The sequence below is a fragment of the Leptosomus discolor genome, chromosome 16 (genome assembly GCF_034619465.1).
Source record: "Leptosomus discolor isolate bLepDis1 chromosome 16, bLepDis1.hap2, whole genome shotgun sequence".
Classification (NCBI taxonomy): Eukaryota; Metazoa; Chordata; class Aves; order Leptosomiformes; family Leptosomidae; genus Leptosomus; species Leptosomus discolor.
In genome coordinates, this window is record NC_141406.1 from 5,357,140 (window position 1) to 5,375,350 (window position 18,211).

Genomic DNA, 18,211 nt, shown 5'->3' on the forward strand with positions numbered 1-18,211 from the left:
TTGGTTGTATTTTATTGGAATATAAACCTAAGGGTTTTACAGAGAAGGTTGATATTTCTGCTAAGTTTGTTTAAGTCTTTAAAGGTGTAATTACAATCTAGGAAATAGGTATACATTACATCATCTGTTAGTGCACAGCTTAAAATTTGGATGCAACTGTGAAATTTACCAAAAGGTAAATACCGTAGCCAAAACCAGGTTTTAATGTCTGTCCATGTTTATCATGCTAATATTCTACATATTATATTCCCTCTTCTGTTTCCTTTATCATGTTCTGCCTGTTAAGGTTTATCTCAGCTTGCACTGTAAGGGACACGCAGACTGCCTTCACATAGAAGGATATTTTTCGTTGTGTGTATTATCAACACCAATGAAATGAAATGAAATGCAGTAACGTGGATGGTATTCTCATCTATAGAGTGGGCAGCCACAGTTAAGGGGTGTGCTATGGAGTACTTAGCCCTTAGAATAATTTTTTAATCAGCTCTAGGATGGATACCAATAAGGTGTAGATTTACCTCGTCTTTTGTTCTGGTTTCCAAAACTGCGATTCAAAAAAACCCCCCAAAATTCTGAAGGTGCAGTCAATGTAGAAGTTAGTGCTGAAACTGTGTTTTAGACAGTGCTCCCCTTGTGGAACAGATTCCCCACGCGAGGAAGAATCAGTTGGATTTAGCTGATGAACAGTTGCTTTCTCTTCCTCGGCAGTGTTTTGAAACCGGTTGTTTAAAGTAGGAGCTTGAAAACAAGACTACATTATTTAATTTTGTCATGAAAAGCCTTTTAGAGCACAGTTCATAAGTTTAGGAGTTCTTCTGTAAATGTTCCTGTCACTTGTCTGGAATGTTAAGTATTGCAACGGTTACACATTGCTCACAGCAGTTACAGCTCTGAAGTTTTCTCCAAAGAAGGAGTAGAGAAATTTAGGTGTATAACAGCCAATTCTTGCCGAAAGCTCTGGTCTTTCTTCCATTCTGCTTACAAGAGAAGTAGCAATAGCAAATTTGGCTTGAAAACAGTGGATGGATAAGATAACTTACAGGTAGAATTCCTATTTTTGTAATTCCACAACTTGCAATGGAAAACTGTGAAGGCCCTTTTGATTTTTTTTTTTTTTTCTTTTAATTTAAGAAAGTAATAGGAAAGTCTCCTCTCTAAATAACTACCTGCAGCAGTTGTTCCAAAGTTGCAGCACACATAAATCATTGACGTCTGTCTATTTTCCTCACAGCATAAGACCGTAGCAGACACCACCCTGGCTGGAGCAGGGATCCATCCCACCTGGTGCTCTGGGTCCAGCTGCGGCTGTGAGCAGAAGCCTCAAGAAAAAAACCTAAACCCGAAGTCTTCCTTCATACCCTGTCTGCTTTCTCACCCTGCAATTATTTTTGGCTCAGAGGGGTTTCTGAGCCCTTTGTGCTCAGCTATTTAGCATCCGTTGGGGAATTTCTCTACTTTGTGCATGTCCAGTCTCCCCTTCCACTCACAGCCACAGCATTCTTTCAATCTGCATTAAAAATATGGCTCATTTTTCTTACTTTGAACCTGGCTATAATTTCGTTGTTTGGTCCCTAGTTTCAGTACTGGAAGGGATGATTAACAGCCAGTTCCCGTCTGCCTTCTTGATGCCCTTCAAAATTTGATAGGCGTCATATTCCCTGGGAGATAGCTCATGGGAGCTATTATATACCTTTGATCTTATTTTTGCCCCTTGCTGAACCTTTTTCAGGTCTGTAAGAGATTAATTTTTTTGAGGTTGAGAGACCAGAACTGCACATACCAATTAAAGTGTGGGTAGATGGGCATAAAAATGATCTGTTGAGTGCGATATTTGTGGTTTATGGTTTGTTCTCTATTCCTTTCTTTAATAATTCCTGGAATTGCTTTGCTTTTTTTGCCTTGTTCCAAGTACTATACCAATAGTTTAATGAAGCTGTGAATCAAAACACTGAAGACTTGCTGAGCAACACTGATGAGTTGAGAGCACATATGTATATGTGAAGCTGAGGTTGCTTTTCCCCAAGAGATAAACTGCTTTGTGTTTACCTACAGTTAATTTGATTTGCTGTTTTTATTGTCCAGTTAGTCTCATAAGGGTCTTCTGTGATTCCGTGTAGTTTCCTGTTATCCTTGGTGTCTTAACCCTCTAGCACCAGCAAACTTTCAAGTCACTGGAACTGATGTCTTGATCCCAAGCAATAACACAAATGCACTGCTTGCTCGGGCTTCTGGAATCCTGTGGTTAATGGGTTATGGTTTTGGAATTATTAGGCAAGAGCCATCGTTTTAGAGTGCTTGTGCAGCTCGCGGGCTGAAAGTTTGAGCTGTGGACGTTATAAATGTAGAGAACGCCGTCGCTTAGTATGTGGCGTGTTTCACACACATCCCAGACGTTAAGTTGTTGGTGGCTGTGCTTACCGCCCTGCAGAGGCTTGGGGAGGTTCTGAATCTGTGTTTTACAGGGGGCTGAAGAGGCTGTATTTCATAATCTTGTCGTCACAGTTCTGCCTTGTGGGACTGTCAAAGTGACTCAGAAATGTCATTCCCTAATTATTTAAGCAAAAGTTGTCAGCCTAAATATGTCAAAACCAAAGAACTTGTATAAATAGAATGAAAGTGTACTGACTCTATTGCTCTTAGATGTGAATGTTTATATTTTTCCTCTGTATTTTGGGTATTTGATGTTTCAAAAATGTTCGGTGTCCTCGTATTTGAGGGATCAGTTGTTCCTATTTTTCTGGAACTCTTAAAAGAGAATTGTAAGATTACTTATAATTTTCTTAATTCACAATTTTTTAATTTATAAAACTGCTCGGTACTACTTGACAACTTTGTATTTTCAACCGAAGGCAAAAGGCCAATACCTTCTTTGCTGCTTAACCCTCTCACAGGCGCAGGAAACTGTTTTTTGTGCTCTTGTAATTGAGCCTTACTTTTGTGACAGCAATATTAGCATAAATAAGCGTATTAAATAATGGATGAGATGAAAATAATCACAGTAAGAAATCATACACACACGCCCTTCAGTTTTCAGGTTTCTAAAGAGCACGTAAGAGTAACCCTGAAAGCATTTCATGTTGGCTGGGAGGATGTATCATATCAGTTTACAGTAAAGAGCAGAGCCATGCTATTGGGCAAAACACTTTTAAATTATTATTTATGGAGTTGTGTTTGCAGTTGGTATAAAATGCAGGACTGGTTTCCCATGCCTCCACCAGAGCAAGGAGAGCACGCTCCTGAACAAGATTCCCTTTTGTTTCCTGTACTATGTGTGCTGTGGAGAGAGAGACGTCTGGGAAAGGGTACAGGTTAGAGCAAATAGTTACATTTTAGTTTAGGAATGCAGTCTTTCTATCTGATATTTTGGGCTCGTTTTGGCTTTTTTCCATCCTGATTAGTTTTATAATGGATGCTGTAGTGCTAGCATTAATCAAATGTTTTCCAGTAACAACTTGTGTCATCTGATAGATGAGTATTTTGTTTAGTAGAGTGATATGAGGAACCTCTGAAAGTCTCTCTTGACTGTTTTGTGGAGCTACAACTCTTAATTCCACTGCAAATTTTTAGTGTTAAGCTTCTACTTCACTTTTTTCCTTCTTTTTTTTTTCCTTTTTCTTTTTTTTTTTGTTTTTTGTTTTGAGGTAGAAGGTGGTGTGCGTAAAGGGAAAGGAAGTCTTCAGTAGTTCCTCATTCTCCCTAGGGCAAAATATAGGCTACAGTTTTATATGCAGTGTTTGGTTTTTAAAACAATAGTGAAATCATATTTCAGCTCTCATTTGAATTATTAGTGTTCTTTGTTAATCTTCAGAAACCTTCATTTGTCTTGTGAGCATTTTATTTCTTATTTTAAAATTTAGTGTTAGGCAGAGACAAATTTATTGTTGATTCGTAGTACTGTGCCTTGCTAAGGAATGTGCTGTTCTTTAGGAGCATAAAGGTAGTCTTTATCTGCTATACCTGCCTTTTGAGAAGCTGGGTGAGGTAGGGCTTATTCCACTCACAATTCAATGATATTGGTGTCTTCTGTTTTCAGTGCTGAAACACCATCATCCTCCTCCTCTTGCCTGGAGAAGGCAGGAGGGGAGAAATTGGCACTCAGAGGTCGTAAATTCACTTTAGGAGCCTGAGTGAGCGTCTGCTTTTAGAACCTGTAATGCTAGTTAATGTCTTGTCTAAGTTAAGTTGGACTAATTTGTATCTTTTTCTCAGTTTTTAAACTATAATTACACAATCTTCTCTCTGTAAGGAAGTAACTACTAGAGCTTAGTTTCTCTGGAAGAAAAACAGGAACAGCAGTACCTAATCCTCCCTGTCCTCTAAGTGTCTTTGAAGTTTCGGGAAAGGTGGTTCTACCTTTGAGTTTCAGTAAATCACAAATAGTGGTTTTCAATGTTGAATTTGTGGATATTTTAAAGTAATACTGTGATGAAACATGAGGATTATATTTAGTTACTTTGTTTAGTTTCAGTTATTTACATCGCTTTGCTGTGCAGTTGCTGTTCTTGAAGCAAATGCTGTTGCATGTTTTCAGGAACACTTCTAAAACATGCATTATGGATGAGGAACATTTGACTTCACAGTCTGTTGTCACTGATGACCTCTGTGATATATTCGTAGGAGTATAAATGGTTTGTACTGTAAAAGCTACTGTTATCCTGTATTTGTTTTTGAGGTTATACATCCAGTGGGTTATGTTACTGTATTTACTAGCTGTAATAAGCAGATCCCAAATGTACCGATCTTTTACTGTGCGTGCAAAGATCATGTGTGCAGTGTGTATCTGGCACGTTACAAGGTGTGTCAGACTTGATGAATGTGCTCTGTAGACTTGATAAATGTCTATTGCAAATGGCCATTGCTGGATGGCTGCAGGCCAGCTGGAGCTACCCCTTTATCTAGATTGCCAGGCACGGTTGTCAAGCTCTGCCCAAATGTATGCTAGTCAGATTGTTGCCAGTGCCCTAACCTTCGTTATGCACTGGTTTACTAGCTCTGTGAGCTGTCAAAAAGCCATGGTTCTGATTTACTGGGTTTGTTGCAAGAGTTTTTTCTTTGAGGTAATTTTTTTAAAAGTAGTCACCTCCCCACAAGCTGTGCGCTGGAATTTGTTTGATTGTTTCTCAAGCATGCTATGGACAACTTTTTTTATGTAGTCTGTAGACCATCAAGAATACCGTTCAACCTTAATGATGCCAGTCTTACTAAACAGCTCTATCCTCTTTGGTCTTCTTAGTTCTAGTTTTCAGTTGACTAAGATCAAAAGCACAAGTGTTCAACTCATAAACATGAAAAAGGCAAGAAGTGTAAGTGTGGCAACTTGGTCCTACGTGTAAACATTAGCGTCTGCTTCTGGAATCTAGTAGGCAGTTGTACCACTTAAAATTATGTGTGTATAGCAAACGTATTATCATCACGGGGCTTTTCTGGTTTAGGTTTTGGTTTTCTTAGGAGTGTCTCATTTCAAATTATCTCTCAGTTATTTAATCTTCTCTGAAGGCGTTCTGATTACTAGTAGCCGTATGGCAGGACTGGTGCATTTTTGACATTCTGATGATGAAACTGCAACAGTAAACAAAGTTTTCTGTGTCTGTTCATGCCAGCTTTCAGAGCTAAGGGGAATCTGGAAGCTATAAACAAATATTTTCAGTGTCTTAAAATGGAACTTCCTGTTGCTTCTGTTAACAGCACTTAGGGGTCTGAGGAGGCAAAATTCCTGGAGTTTTACTGACTTTTATCACAGTCAGACTTGAAGTATACTTGTGCTCAGCTGAGGTGGTGATGGGGAGAAAGGAGTGTATGTAAGTGTATGGTGTTAATTTTGTTAGCTAAAATGAATTAGTGTTCCTGGTCACTGTGGTTTTGTGTTGCACATCTCGTGCACTCGATCATCAGTCTGCTTTTTGTGCCTTTGAAATGCTTCACTTAAGAGATGGAAACAACTGGATGCGTTTCATGTTTCTAATCAGCCGCAGGATATTTGACTCAGATAAACCTGATCATTTACTTCCACCCAGAATCAGTAAGACTGAAAGGGGAGTGGAAGTTTCCTCCTCATAATCTTCCATCCTATGTCTTCTGACTCAGGGGAGGTGAAGAAAACAGCTGCCAACTATCTCACTCTTGCAAGAGGGAAGATCCTGATGTGTCTAGTCTTTCTGGTAGTCCACACTTCAAATTATGGCTCTTGGCTAGTCTGCCCTTTCTTAGGTTGTCTTCCAGAATTAGCAGTTCTTATAACTGCAGTGTTCGGGTCTGCTGCAGCTGTTCCTAGTTTGAGTAAAGTCAACTTTGTTTTCTGTGGTTTCATTTATTTGCTCGTGGTTGGAATGACAGTATTGACAGTTGTCTGCTGTTTGAGAAAACCTGAAGACAAGGTAAAGATGCTGAAGTGTCCTGACTGCAGACCGTGGAATGCAGTGGGTTACTTCTGGTTTCTTCTCAGAGATAATCCTCATAATCATATGATTAGTATTAAATTTTGTAAAATGTAAAATTAAATTTTGTAAATGTGTTTATTAACGTGATTTTTAATAATAAATGGTTTCAAGGAATCTGAATTTTTCAGCTGCTTTTAGTTTTTATAAAATACTTTTCTCTGCAACTGCTGTTACCCTCTCAGTACTTTAGTTACCAAACTGGTGGTAATCTTTTCTCAGATCCAGTGTTGTTGGTAGTCAGCCTGTTGCCTGAATACTCCCACGGTATTTTCCTTCCCACAGTCAGAAATAAAGAACATTGCTGCCCTAATAAGCCTCTCTTTTGCTAGCTAACGAGTGAGCTCAGCAACATGGGTCACTTATAAAATATCCTCAGTTCAGTGCCATTTGTGGAAAGAGAACTGAAAAAAATATTGCAATTGGTAAGTGCTTAGTTCTTTGTAAAAATTCCCTTTTAAAAAAAGCGAAAGCTATTCATCAGTCTCATGCATTCTGTTTGGTTCTAATTTGTGGTCTTTACTGCAGTTCTGGAGTTCTGGTCTTAAGTAGAGCATGATAAAACAAGACGTTGCTTTTTATTTCTATTTTATACTTAAAGTTTCTTCCTTTCTGCTTGTAGATTTGTTTGTAAATGCATCATAAACAGACAGCCCAGAATGAAGAAAGCAAGCAGGAGTGTTGGCTCAGTGCCCAAAGTGCCTGGAGTAAATAAAACTCAAACAACTGAAAAAGTCAAACCAGAAAACGGCTCCTCTGTGTCGGCAGTAACAAAACTCTCCAAAACCGGGACATCATCATCTCTTTTGAAGGTAATAACCAATAGAACATTCTGATAATTTATATTTTTTACAATAAAGCTTTAAAAAGAATTTTAAGACAGGTCTTTAACGCAGCTTAGAGGTTTGTTATACAGGTAACTAAAGGGAATTTGTGTAGTTACATAGCACTGGGCAGGGTGATAGGACCTTGCGTGGCATTTGTGCTATGTTTTTCATATATTTTCAACGTGTGATGTGATGGAAAGCAATATACTTTGCAGAACTTGGTGGTTCTATAAAAGGAGCAGAGTGGAAGTTGCATTCTGATGAATGTTATTAGTAGTGTCGTGTTATGCTTGAATGGCCTGTCAGTGACTAATGGGATTTGATAAGAGTTATTTACTGATTCTGAAAAAAGAACTAATGAGGTGTCTAACATGAGAAAATTTTGATATCAGTGATCCGTGTCAGGTCAGTGCAGCTGCATTCTTCTAGCTGTTTTGGCCTTTGCTTTGTGTGAAGTATTGCTTGAGCTGAATTTTCACAAGTTGATTCTTGCTCCTAGAACAAGTTCAAAGGTAGAGGTTTTCTCTTATATTAGCAAAACAGGGCAGTAGATTTAGGAGCATATGGTTTTCAACAACCAAGAAAAATAAGATGTACAGAGGTGTGCTGGTGTGGAGTTTTCACCTGGAAGCGAACATGTCTGGGTTAGGTGGATGGTATGAGCCTGCCTGGTCTGCCCCCTCTCCTGGCTGGACCCACCTCCTTTTGCCTTTCTGCAGCACGGTATGCAGAGCTGTGGCATTGCTGCTGCTGCCCTGGAGCAAATAAATAGATTGAGGAAGAGGGCTGGTGTCTGCAACTGGGACCTGAACCACTGTTACCCACAGGAAGCCAGATAGGCCATTTAAATAACTGGCAAATAAAGACATAAAATTAAAGAAGTGGTAAGGGTTGAGGTCTCTCTGTAATAGCTATGCAGGATTACTAAAGTCATAGAATCGTAGAATGGTTTGGGTTGGAAGGGAACTTAAAGACCATTTAGTTCCAACCCCTGGCCATGGGCAGGGACACCTTCCACCAGACCAGGTTGCTCCAAGCCCCATCCAACCTGGCCTTGAACACTGCCGGGGAGGGGGCAGCCACAGCTTCTCTGGACAACCTGTCCAAGTGCTTCACCACCCTCACCATAAAGAATTTCTTCCTAATATCTAATCTAAATCTTCCCTCTTTCAGTTTGTAAACGTTACCCCTCATCCCATCAATACCCTCCCTGATCACAAGTCCCTCCCGACCTTTCCCGTAGGCCCCCTTTCAGCCCTGCAAGGCCGCTGTAAGGTCTCCCTGGAGCTTTCTCTTCTCCAGGCTGAACAACCCCAACTCTCTCAGCCTGTCCTCACAGGGGAGCTGCTCCAGCCTTCTTTGTGATCCTCCTCTGTGCTTACTTGAGCAGGTCCATGTCTGTCTTGTGCTGGGATCCCCAGAGCTGAACACAGCCCTGCAGGTGGGGTCTCACCAGAGCGGAGCAGAGGAGGAGAATCCCCTCCCTGGACCTGCTGGCCACGCTGCTCTGGATGCAGCCCAGGATGCCATTGGCTTTCTGGGCCATGAGCAGAAAGTGACCCAGCACGTTGCTGGATCATATGTGTTTTTTCACCCACCAACACCCCCAAGTCCTCCTCCCCAGGGCTGCTCTCGATCCACTCATCGCCCAGCCTGTATCTGTGCTTGGGATGGCCTTGACCCAGGTGCAGGACTTTGCACTTGGCCTTGTCGAACTCTATGAGATTCACACAGGCCCACCTCTCCAGCCTGTCAAAGTCCCTCTGGATGGCCTCCCTTCCCTCCAGTGTGTTGACCACACCACACAGCTTGGTGTTGTTGGCAAATGACAAAGTCAAAAGGTGTGTTCCTTTTCTCTCTTCTTGCTTTTGTTATATGGAAGAATGGTTAATTCTTTTGCTGATGAACTTGCAAGCCAGGTTTCCGCTAGCTTTTCTCATGGTGCTCCCCCTTTCCTCTGCCACCAAACGTATCTTGAAGTTTTCTTAACTTTAAATAATCTTTTGATGCTTGTTGACACCACTTATTTTGTATTTCTAGAAACCTCTCAAAGAATATGGAAACAAAAGTCCTTTGTAGTTTACTTATCAAGTCTCTTATGTCATACTTCTCGGTGAGATAAAGAAGGATGATCTAACACTGAAGAAATTCGACCCAGTATGCTTTCACAATTTTACTTATATTAGTAACACTTCTGGGTGTTTGGGTGTAGGATTAGAATTTAACAGTTGTGTGTTTGAGGCACAAGTGAAAGTTTTTCTCTTGATTGCTAAGACTTACCTTTATGTTACAGCCAGGCTTACTCATACACTTGGATGCCTTTTACTTGTTGAGCTGCTGTTTTGCCAACTGTGTGACTTAGTAATAATGACGAATCTTATCTTCTTTGAGTGTTCCATACTTATAGTTGTTTGCATTTTTTAGACTTACTGATACTGGCAAACCACACTTAGAATTACTGGCTTGAAGGAAGTCTCTGTAATAAGCTGTATTTTTTTATAAATAATTTCTTGTATAGTTTTATGTTTGATCTTGTTGAAGCATTTGGCACATTGTTTTCCTTGTAGTAGGATCTTCTCTTAGACTTGATGAATTGGTGTGTGTATTAAGAATTTTATTTAATATTCTTTGACCCCCTCCCCCCCAAAAAAAAAGCTGGCATTAAACAGCTTTCATTGCAACAGCTGACTAATTTATTTAATCCTCAAAGTAAGTATGCATATAGATCAGAAAACTTTGAGTTGGCTATTGAATGAAAGGCCGCTATTAAGGAGCAGAAATACACACTTGCGGTACTGTACTAATCTTAATTCAGTCAGTAATAATGTTGCAAAACTGAAAATTACTTTGTAATTATAGTACTTTTTTTTTTTTTTTTTTTTTCCTGTCCCCTTGATGATATAACCACAGGCCAGTGTTCGGCTTTGGGTGGGCTTCTTTCACTATGCATTGTTCCTTAGACTTGTCCTTTTTTGTGGAGTTTTCAAAGTGTGTGGACAGTGAGCACAGGAAGAAACTGAGAGACCCGCCCTTCTGTACAGCTGAACACTGTTCCAGAGGTCGGTTTGTCCGTCTGCTTCAGAACACCCTTTTGTTGGTTACTTCTTTGTAGGTTTTTTGGCTCCCAGTTTGCCCAGGAATTTGGTAAGTGTTCAGCACCTACCACCACCCCACACATGTTATTACAGCAGAAGTTAACTGCCAGCCACTTCTAGTTTTTAATCTGTCCAAAAATACTCTGCAAATAACAATATGTTCTTATTTTTAAGGTCATTATTTTTCGACTTCTTTAGCTAATGAGCTTGTGATCATGCTAACGCTCACAACTGTAATTAGGTGGCAGCTGTACTTCATACAAATGAATTGCAAAATCTAGTGTCCCTGAAAAGCCAGGACTTGGACACCAATATTTGAATATTAAAAATTAGAATGTGTTTTCGGTACTCATGTGTCTAGGCTTCAGTATGCTGTTTGCAAAATGCAGTAACTTAATTACAGATCGTTGTGAAGTTTGATGTTTGAAGTGCTCAAATGTAGCGACAGCGAGCATCAAAGAAAATCCCAGGTAGGAATAATCAGATATATATATAAAAAGGGATTTGAATGAGGTGCGGTAAATAGGATATACATGTTGAGAAACAAAGATGAAATGAATTGTAGAGGTGATCATTCAAGTTTCATTGCACTGAAAGAAAGATGTGAGGCAAGACGGAATATGAATTGTATAATTATATAGTGGTTTTTTAATATAGCAAATCAAAATAGGTCTGGATGATCGTTTCTAATGATGATATTTTCAGTTTTTCATATTTTAATGTAGGGTTTTAATGCTAAGCAGGATTGCACTGTTCTCAGTAAATGGAAGAACCTGTTCCTCTCTGAGGAAAAAGCTGTTTAATAAACATTCAACATTGATTTTTGCTTCCATTTAAAATATACGCTACAAAAATACTATGATTGTTAAAGTCAAGAATGATTGCCATTGTGAAGCATTAAGAAAAGAGAGCTGCTGGTTTGTAATTTTTCCAAAGCTTTGCTAAATAGTTTTCTTTGCCAGGAGTATAGTGTTACAGTTTTGAGAAACTGTTTACTAATTGGCTGCAGAGGAGGCAGTACCTTCCAACCTAGACTAGAAATAGTTTATGGGTAAGTCAGAAGAAGACTGCCTGTCTTAAATTCCTTTGTTCAGCAAGGACTGGAGATGACTAATGTCAGAAAGTGTGTATTTTACTTAGCTCTTTTTTTTTTTTTTTTCAAGCTGAGTCACATCTTGACCTATTTGGCTTGATAACATGTACTTGTACTAAGTGTCTTAATGCTTAATCTAATTTCCCCACTCTTTCAACGGGGTAAAAATGCTGACAGCTAATAGTCTGTTTAAACTACTGACTGATTAGCAGATTCAGCAGCAGAACAGAAAAGCACTGTTACACGCCTTTTTGTAATACCTTGTTTAGGTGATTGTTGCATCACAAGGTTGTTTCCCTCCCCATCTACCCCCATGCCCACAAAATTAGTTTAGATTAGATATGAAATCTGATTAGATTACAGGTTAATGGAGGATTGTCATACAGTAGTAGTTTGTGCTCAGCTTTCCCCCCCACCCCCCCGCACAAGTAGCGTGGGCTTTATTGAGTTTGTAGCCCTCCAACATTTTTATTTTCCCGTTGGTACTTACATTGCGTCCGCTGTTCTGCGCGGCTGTGTGCCACAGCAGGTCAAGGAACTGGTGTGGCTCCTGGGAGGAAGGAGCCCTTTGGAAAGGTTTCGGTTTACACAGCACAGTGCGTCAGCGCATGGAGAAGAGCGGGGTGGAACAATGGTGGCTTTTTCATAGCAGAAAAGGCAGCTTAGATGCGCATCAAACTAGAGCCTCAGAGTAATGTGTTTTCTTCCAGCCTTTTGTACATCTTTTTAGAAGGGTGTACCATTTCCTACGTGATTCAGTTAAAACATTCTTGTCCTAGAGGATTTTGCCCTTACAAATCATCTGTGTTGCTAACAACTGCGTGCAGAACAAGTATGTTCTCTTCCCAAGCTCCCTTTTGTTTTGCAGCTGCTCTTTGTAAATGGCACAAATCCCACTGATGGCCTTCCCACAGTACCATGATCAGTGTTCCTAACAGTTCTGAAATTCACACTTGCAAAAAGAAACTATATAGAATGAAGTGAGAGGCAAGGGTTTTTTAATTAAGCAAGTGCACCTTCATTCTTAATGTATAGAATTGTAAGGTCTGGCATATAGTTTTTAACAGGAAAATGTGTGGAAGCTAGAAGTTACAAACCTGCAGAATTTGAAAGTCGTGATGTAAAGCATCTGGTTAATTCCTAAGCACTGCCTTTTAGCTGGGACGCTGGTTGAGACTTCAAATGTGTTATCCAGCTGAATAATACGGTTACTCAAGGAATGCTGCTAACACAGCTGTTTTCTTTTACTTTTTCTTGCCCTTATAATGGAAAAAATGTTTAGCATATTTTGATTGTTTCACCGTTTGAAAAAAATGTATTTTAAGGAGCTGTAAAGTCTGCCAATTAATATTTAATAACTTAGCATTTCTAGACTTTGTTTTATTGTGAAAGATGTATTCTCTATTTGGAAATCTGGTTCTTGAGACTCCCGTGCTTACTGCCTTGTCCCATTCCAAGCAGCTTTTGTGGCTAACAGTAGTTTCACGAGTGATTTTTACGAGGTCAGGCAGTCCACCAAACGAATATCACATCTCTGAGAGTGCCTAGTAAAGAGCATAAAAACAGGGCAAGGATGTATGGTGAGGGGAGCTTTTTTTCCCCGCACTGAATATTGTCTTAGTCTCTAGTGATTTGCAGCTTAGTATTTTGAGCTAGAAAGATTATTTTATTAATGTTGGATTGATTTTTTTTTTTTTGGTTGTTGTTTCGTTTGATCTTTGTGGTGAACTTGTCCACCAGAAAATGCTTGATCATATTCTGCTGAAGGGTGTTATGCAAAATTCCTAGGATTTGGTGGTTTAGTTGTCTTAAGAATTGTCTGCAATTTTATGCTTAAGCAAACTTTGAATCAAAATTGGGTAGTGTGACACTGATTGTGTTACTGTGCTTTCCTTAATTTTACTTTTTTTTCTCTTTGGTATTGAGATGTCATTCATTTTGTTTGGGAGAGAGAAGACTCAGTTTCTATGCTCGATCCTACATGAGGAGTTGAAGTTCACTTTCAACTTACCAGCTCTGCAGTGTAGTGCATTTAGACTTTTCAGCTTTCTTGCATAGACATATGACTAGTCAAATATGTACTTTTTAAACCGATGGAATCTTTCACAGAAGAAATGTTGACTATGCAGACTTCTCAGCCAGCTGTCTTAAAGCTGCTTCTCCCCTTGCTTTCAGACCAAGAGTAATGATGACCTCTTAGCGGGGATGGCTGGTGGCGGTGGAGTGGCAATGACCAATGGTGTCAAGGCAAAGAAGAGCACTTGTGTATCATCAACAGCATCTTCAGCTTCAGGGACAGCCATGAATAGTCTGGAAAATAAACCCAAAACTATTGCAGGTAAATGGATATATTGATCCTTAAAGATAATAGTTGGGTGGCTTTTTATTTTCCTGTTGTGTATTGAGGATCCAGGCTGCCTAATGAAGTGGTCAGTAAGGCCACAGTCATGTCAAACACCTCCTGTGCTCTTTTCCTGTTTTATAATAATGTAATTGTCTTTTCAGAGGGTGTTCCTTTTAATCTTTTCCATACTGATTATGCAACTACTATGTAAAACTAGATAATGTAATTAATCTAGAGAATCGTCAATTTGTCTAAAAAAAAATTTAATTTGTCAAAAAAAAATCCATGCCACAAGCACCACATTTTTAAGAAGTGGTCACTTGTTGCAGTCAACATTTTTGGCATGCTGTACTGCTTTATAGAAATAAAGTAAGAGACTTCCAGAAACTGTTCAGAAAAGTGAAATTATTTAGTGTTTTATCAGTATGGATGGAAATATGTCTTGCCTTCCGCTGCTGTATTTTGGATTCAGTAATGCTTGCAAAGCTGTAAAGCATCTGGAAATATAGTAGTAATAATCTGTCCTCATCTTTATGAAATGAAATTAAAATACAGAAAAACTTAACTTTCATTTTGGGGAATCATAATACACAATTCATCACTTAAAAGCCTGCATTCATATCTACTGAAAAGAGACACCAGTTTGAACTTGTAGGAATAGCACAGCTGCAGTTTTTGTATAATTTATCAGAAGCTGTTGAAGACAAAAAAAGAAACTTGCAAATGTTAAACTTTAAGGTCTAACTCATTTTCAAAATACTGATAAAGCATAGCAATTGGTAAAACATGTGTCAATTAAAATGTAACTGCACTGATTCATGATTAAGATTGTATAAAAGTTTACTCTAAATGTGTTTTATGAAATATATTTACCACTGTGATTCAGAAAATCAGCCACTGTATTGCTGATACAAAATACACGGTCTTCTGTTTAAGATACTGTATTTTAAATTAATGTTCCTAACTTTCAAAAAACATAGGTACAAGTTCCACAACTAAGCGTAGCACATCAGCTGGAAATAAAGAGTCAAGCTCTTCTAGAGAAAGAATACGCGATCGTTCTCGTTTAAGCCAGAGCAAAAAGCTGCCTTTGGCTGGACAGGGGACCAACGATACGGTACTGGCAAAACGCTCCCGTAGTCGCACCAATCCGGAATCGGATATTCGGATGAGCAAGTCCAAATCGGATAATCAAATCAGCGACAAAGCTGCATTGGAAGCAAAGGTGAACGATCTTTTGACATTAGCAAAAACTAAAGATGTGGAAATCTTGCATCTGAGGAATGAACTAAGGGATATGCGTGCTCAGCTGGGACTCAATGAAGATCAGCTTGAAGGTGACGAAAAATCTGAGGAAAAAGAGGCTGTTGTTGTCCATCAGCCAACTGATGTAGAGTCTACGTTGCTACAGTTACAGGAGCAGAACACTGCCATCCGAGAGGAGCTCAACCAGCTGAAGAATGAGAATCGAATGTTAAAAGACAGACTAAATGCATTAGGCTTTTCTTTGGAACAAAGGCTGGACAACTCTGAAAAACTCTTTGGCTATCAGTCTTTGAGTCCAGAGATAACAGCTGGCAACCACAGTGATGGTGGTGGCACTCTGACATCTTCAGTGGAAGGTTCTGCTCCGGGATCAATGGAAGACTTGTTAAGTCAGGATGAAAACACTTTGATGGACAACCAACATAGTAATTCCATGGATAATTTAGACAGTGAGTGCAGTGAAGTTTATCAGCCGCTGACATCAAGCGATGATGCCTTAGATGCTCCGTCATCTTCGGAATCTGAAGGTGTACCAAGTATAGAAAGATCTAGGAAGGGAAGCAGTGGCAATGCAAGTGAAGTGTCTGTAGCTTGTCTGACAGAACGGATACATCAGATGGAAGAAAATCAACACAGTACGGCTGAAGAGCTCCAAGCCACACTTCAAGAGCTTGCAGATTTGCAACAAATAACACAAGAGCTAAACAGTGAGAATGAAAGACTTGGAGAGGAAAAAGTAATCCTTATGGAATCTTTGTGCCAGCAAAGTGACAAGTTAGAACACTTCAGCCGTCAGATTGAGTATTTTCGGTCCCTTTTAGATGAACACCATATTTCATATGTTATTGATGAGGATATGAAAAGTGGTCGCTACATGGAGTTAGAGCAACGCTATATGGACCTTGCAGAGAACGCTCGGTTTGAGCGAGAGCAGCTGTTAGGTGTTCAGCAGCACTTGAGCAACACTTTGAAGATGGCAGAGCAAGACAACAAGGAGGCCCAAGAAATGATAGGGGCATTAAAAGAACGAAATCACCACATGGAACGGATTATTGAGTCAGAGCAGAAAAGCAAAACAGCGATAGCATCTACCTTAGAGGAGTACAAAGCCACAGTAGCCAGTGACCAGATTGAGATGAACAGACTGAAAGCTCAGTTAGAGCATGAAAAGCAGAAAGTGGCTGAGCTGTATTCTATACACAACTCTGGAGATAAATCAGATATACAAGATTTGCTGGAGAGTGTCAGGCTGGATAAAGAAAAAGCGGAGACGTTGGCCAGCGGTCTGCAAGAAGAGCTGGCACACACTCGCAATGATGCCAATCGTCTGCAGGATGCCATTGCTAAGGTAGCATTTAAAACAAACTGTTGTATTTTAACATCCCATATACACCATGACTTCCTGTTGGAAGCAGAGGATTAATTGTGAGGTTCATCAGATTGCAGTAGTGTTAGGACTGACTGCTTCCGCTTAACCTTGGTTATGAAAGCGATGGAGGCCTTTGTAAAAATTACAGGGGTAACTGTCGTGTTACTTTTAAAAAATACTGGTATTTAACCTCTGCAGCTTATTTCAGGGGCCAAACTCAAACAGTGTTTAAGATACTGTATGAATTTTGTGCTCGAATTGCATGCCTTCTGCCAGAGTTTCAAGGAGTTAGTGCCAAACGGGTGGCAGAGAGATGTCTCTGAGCCAGTACTGGAAGTCAGAGTTCGGAGTGATAACCCGGCTGTTGATGACTTGTAGGACCTTTCACAGGTGTTGAGAGAATATTTTGAAGTTTCAACTTATTCAGTTTGGTTCAGTTAACTTAGAATAAACTAATGATAAAGAAAACGGAAAAGTGTCGTCTTTCTCCAATCAAGAAATGACTAATTTTGAGGTAGACAGGGATTTTTACCAAATGTAATCTACTGAATGTCTATTTTTAGTTTTAAATGAAAAAAAAATTAAGCTTTTAAATTATTTTTAAAATTTTAAATTATTTTAAAAAATAATTTAACAATTATTTTTAAATATGGCAAATACACGTAGGTTTTTTTTACTAATGATCCATCAAGGAGCAGCTTGTGTGTTGACTGAGTTTTGGATCGAAACGTATATTTCTAGTTTTAGAACAGCTATTTTGACTCATATAACTAATTTGTCTAGTAAACACGTCTAGTAAAAGTGTCCATCATAATTTAATATAAAATAAGAATAATAACATTTGTTTAAAAATTTTAAGTATGCTCTTAAAGGTTTATCTTCCTGATGAAAAAATGTATGCCAGATTTAATGTCTGATCTATATTTCAGTTGCAAATCAACATGTTAGTCATCATCACCAGTATCAACTTTAATTTGGGAGGGAAAAAAAAAAAAAAAATTAATAATTAAAGTTGGCTAGTGCTATTAAAATAAAAAATACTGAAAGAGACTATTTAAAGCAGGGCATTTTGTCTATTAAAATCAGTGCCTGACTGTGTTGACCCACCCTGAGCCATGACCTAATTTCTCTTGGTTTTCTGACACCCTATTTTTGCTGTTGGGTTAATGTTACTGTGCCTCTGATCCCAGCTTGTTACTTGCATTGCAGTTTCATGAGGCAGGATAGAATAGCCTCACTGCTCCTGAAAGGCAGACATCTACTAATTCTTCCTTTCCCTGTTTTTTTTTGTTTTTTTTTTTTTTCATTCAGTTTGGTAGCTTGTAAGACTCCTCTGGGAACTACTTCAACCCACTAACCCATCTCACACACAAATGTGAATCCTGCTACTTGGTTAAGGAAATGAATCATCCCACAGGCCCACCAAGCACTAAAACTGATGCACAGAAGAGGGTAGGCTTGGGTTTTGGCAAGAGAAAGGAGGAGTAAAGAGTTTCCCCCCCACCTCCTCCCTTTTCCATGGCAGCTAGATGTAAATGGGATCATCTGCTCATGAAATCACAGCCTTGGTACTGTGGTGTCGTTGGTTCACTTGAATACAGGATACTGCTGTTAGAGTAGCTGGGGAATGCTCGTGTATTCAGCTTGGGAATAAAAGAGTTTAGCTCTGGCTCAGGAAAATCATTGCACTAGAACTGTATGTTTTTAATGGCTTACACTTGCCTTCTTGTCCCATACTTTTTTATTGTTGCAGAAATATATTGTAAGTATGGTAGTTAGGAAA

At 39.3% G+C, this 18,211-nt stretch overlaps 1 protein-coding gene across 2 annotated transcripts in view; it reads left to right on the top strand.

The window, feature by feature from the left end:
• The first annotated feature begins 7,063 nt into the window (after positions 1 to 7,063).
• The window catches only part of SPECC1L (sperm antigen with calponin homology and coiled-coil domains 1 like), a 50,753-nt gene continuing 39,605 nt past the window's right edge, over positions 7,064 to 18,211 (top strand). Inside the window, exons 1-3 of one of the 2 annotated variants that reach the window (XM_086474117.1) lie at positions 7,064 to 7,246; positions 13,625 to 13,787; positions 14,774 to 16,407. In XM_086474117.1, the coding sequence (XP_086330243.1) occupies positions 7,094 to 7,246; positions 13,625 to 13,787; positions 14,774 to 16,407 (1,950 nt within the window). In that variant the 5' untranslated portion in view covers positions 7,064 to 7,093. The remainder of the gene's footprint in view (positions 7,247 to 13,624; positions 13,788 to 14,773; positions 16,408 to 18,211) is intronic. The other variant, XM_086474116.1, reaches the window with a different exon arrangement.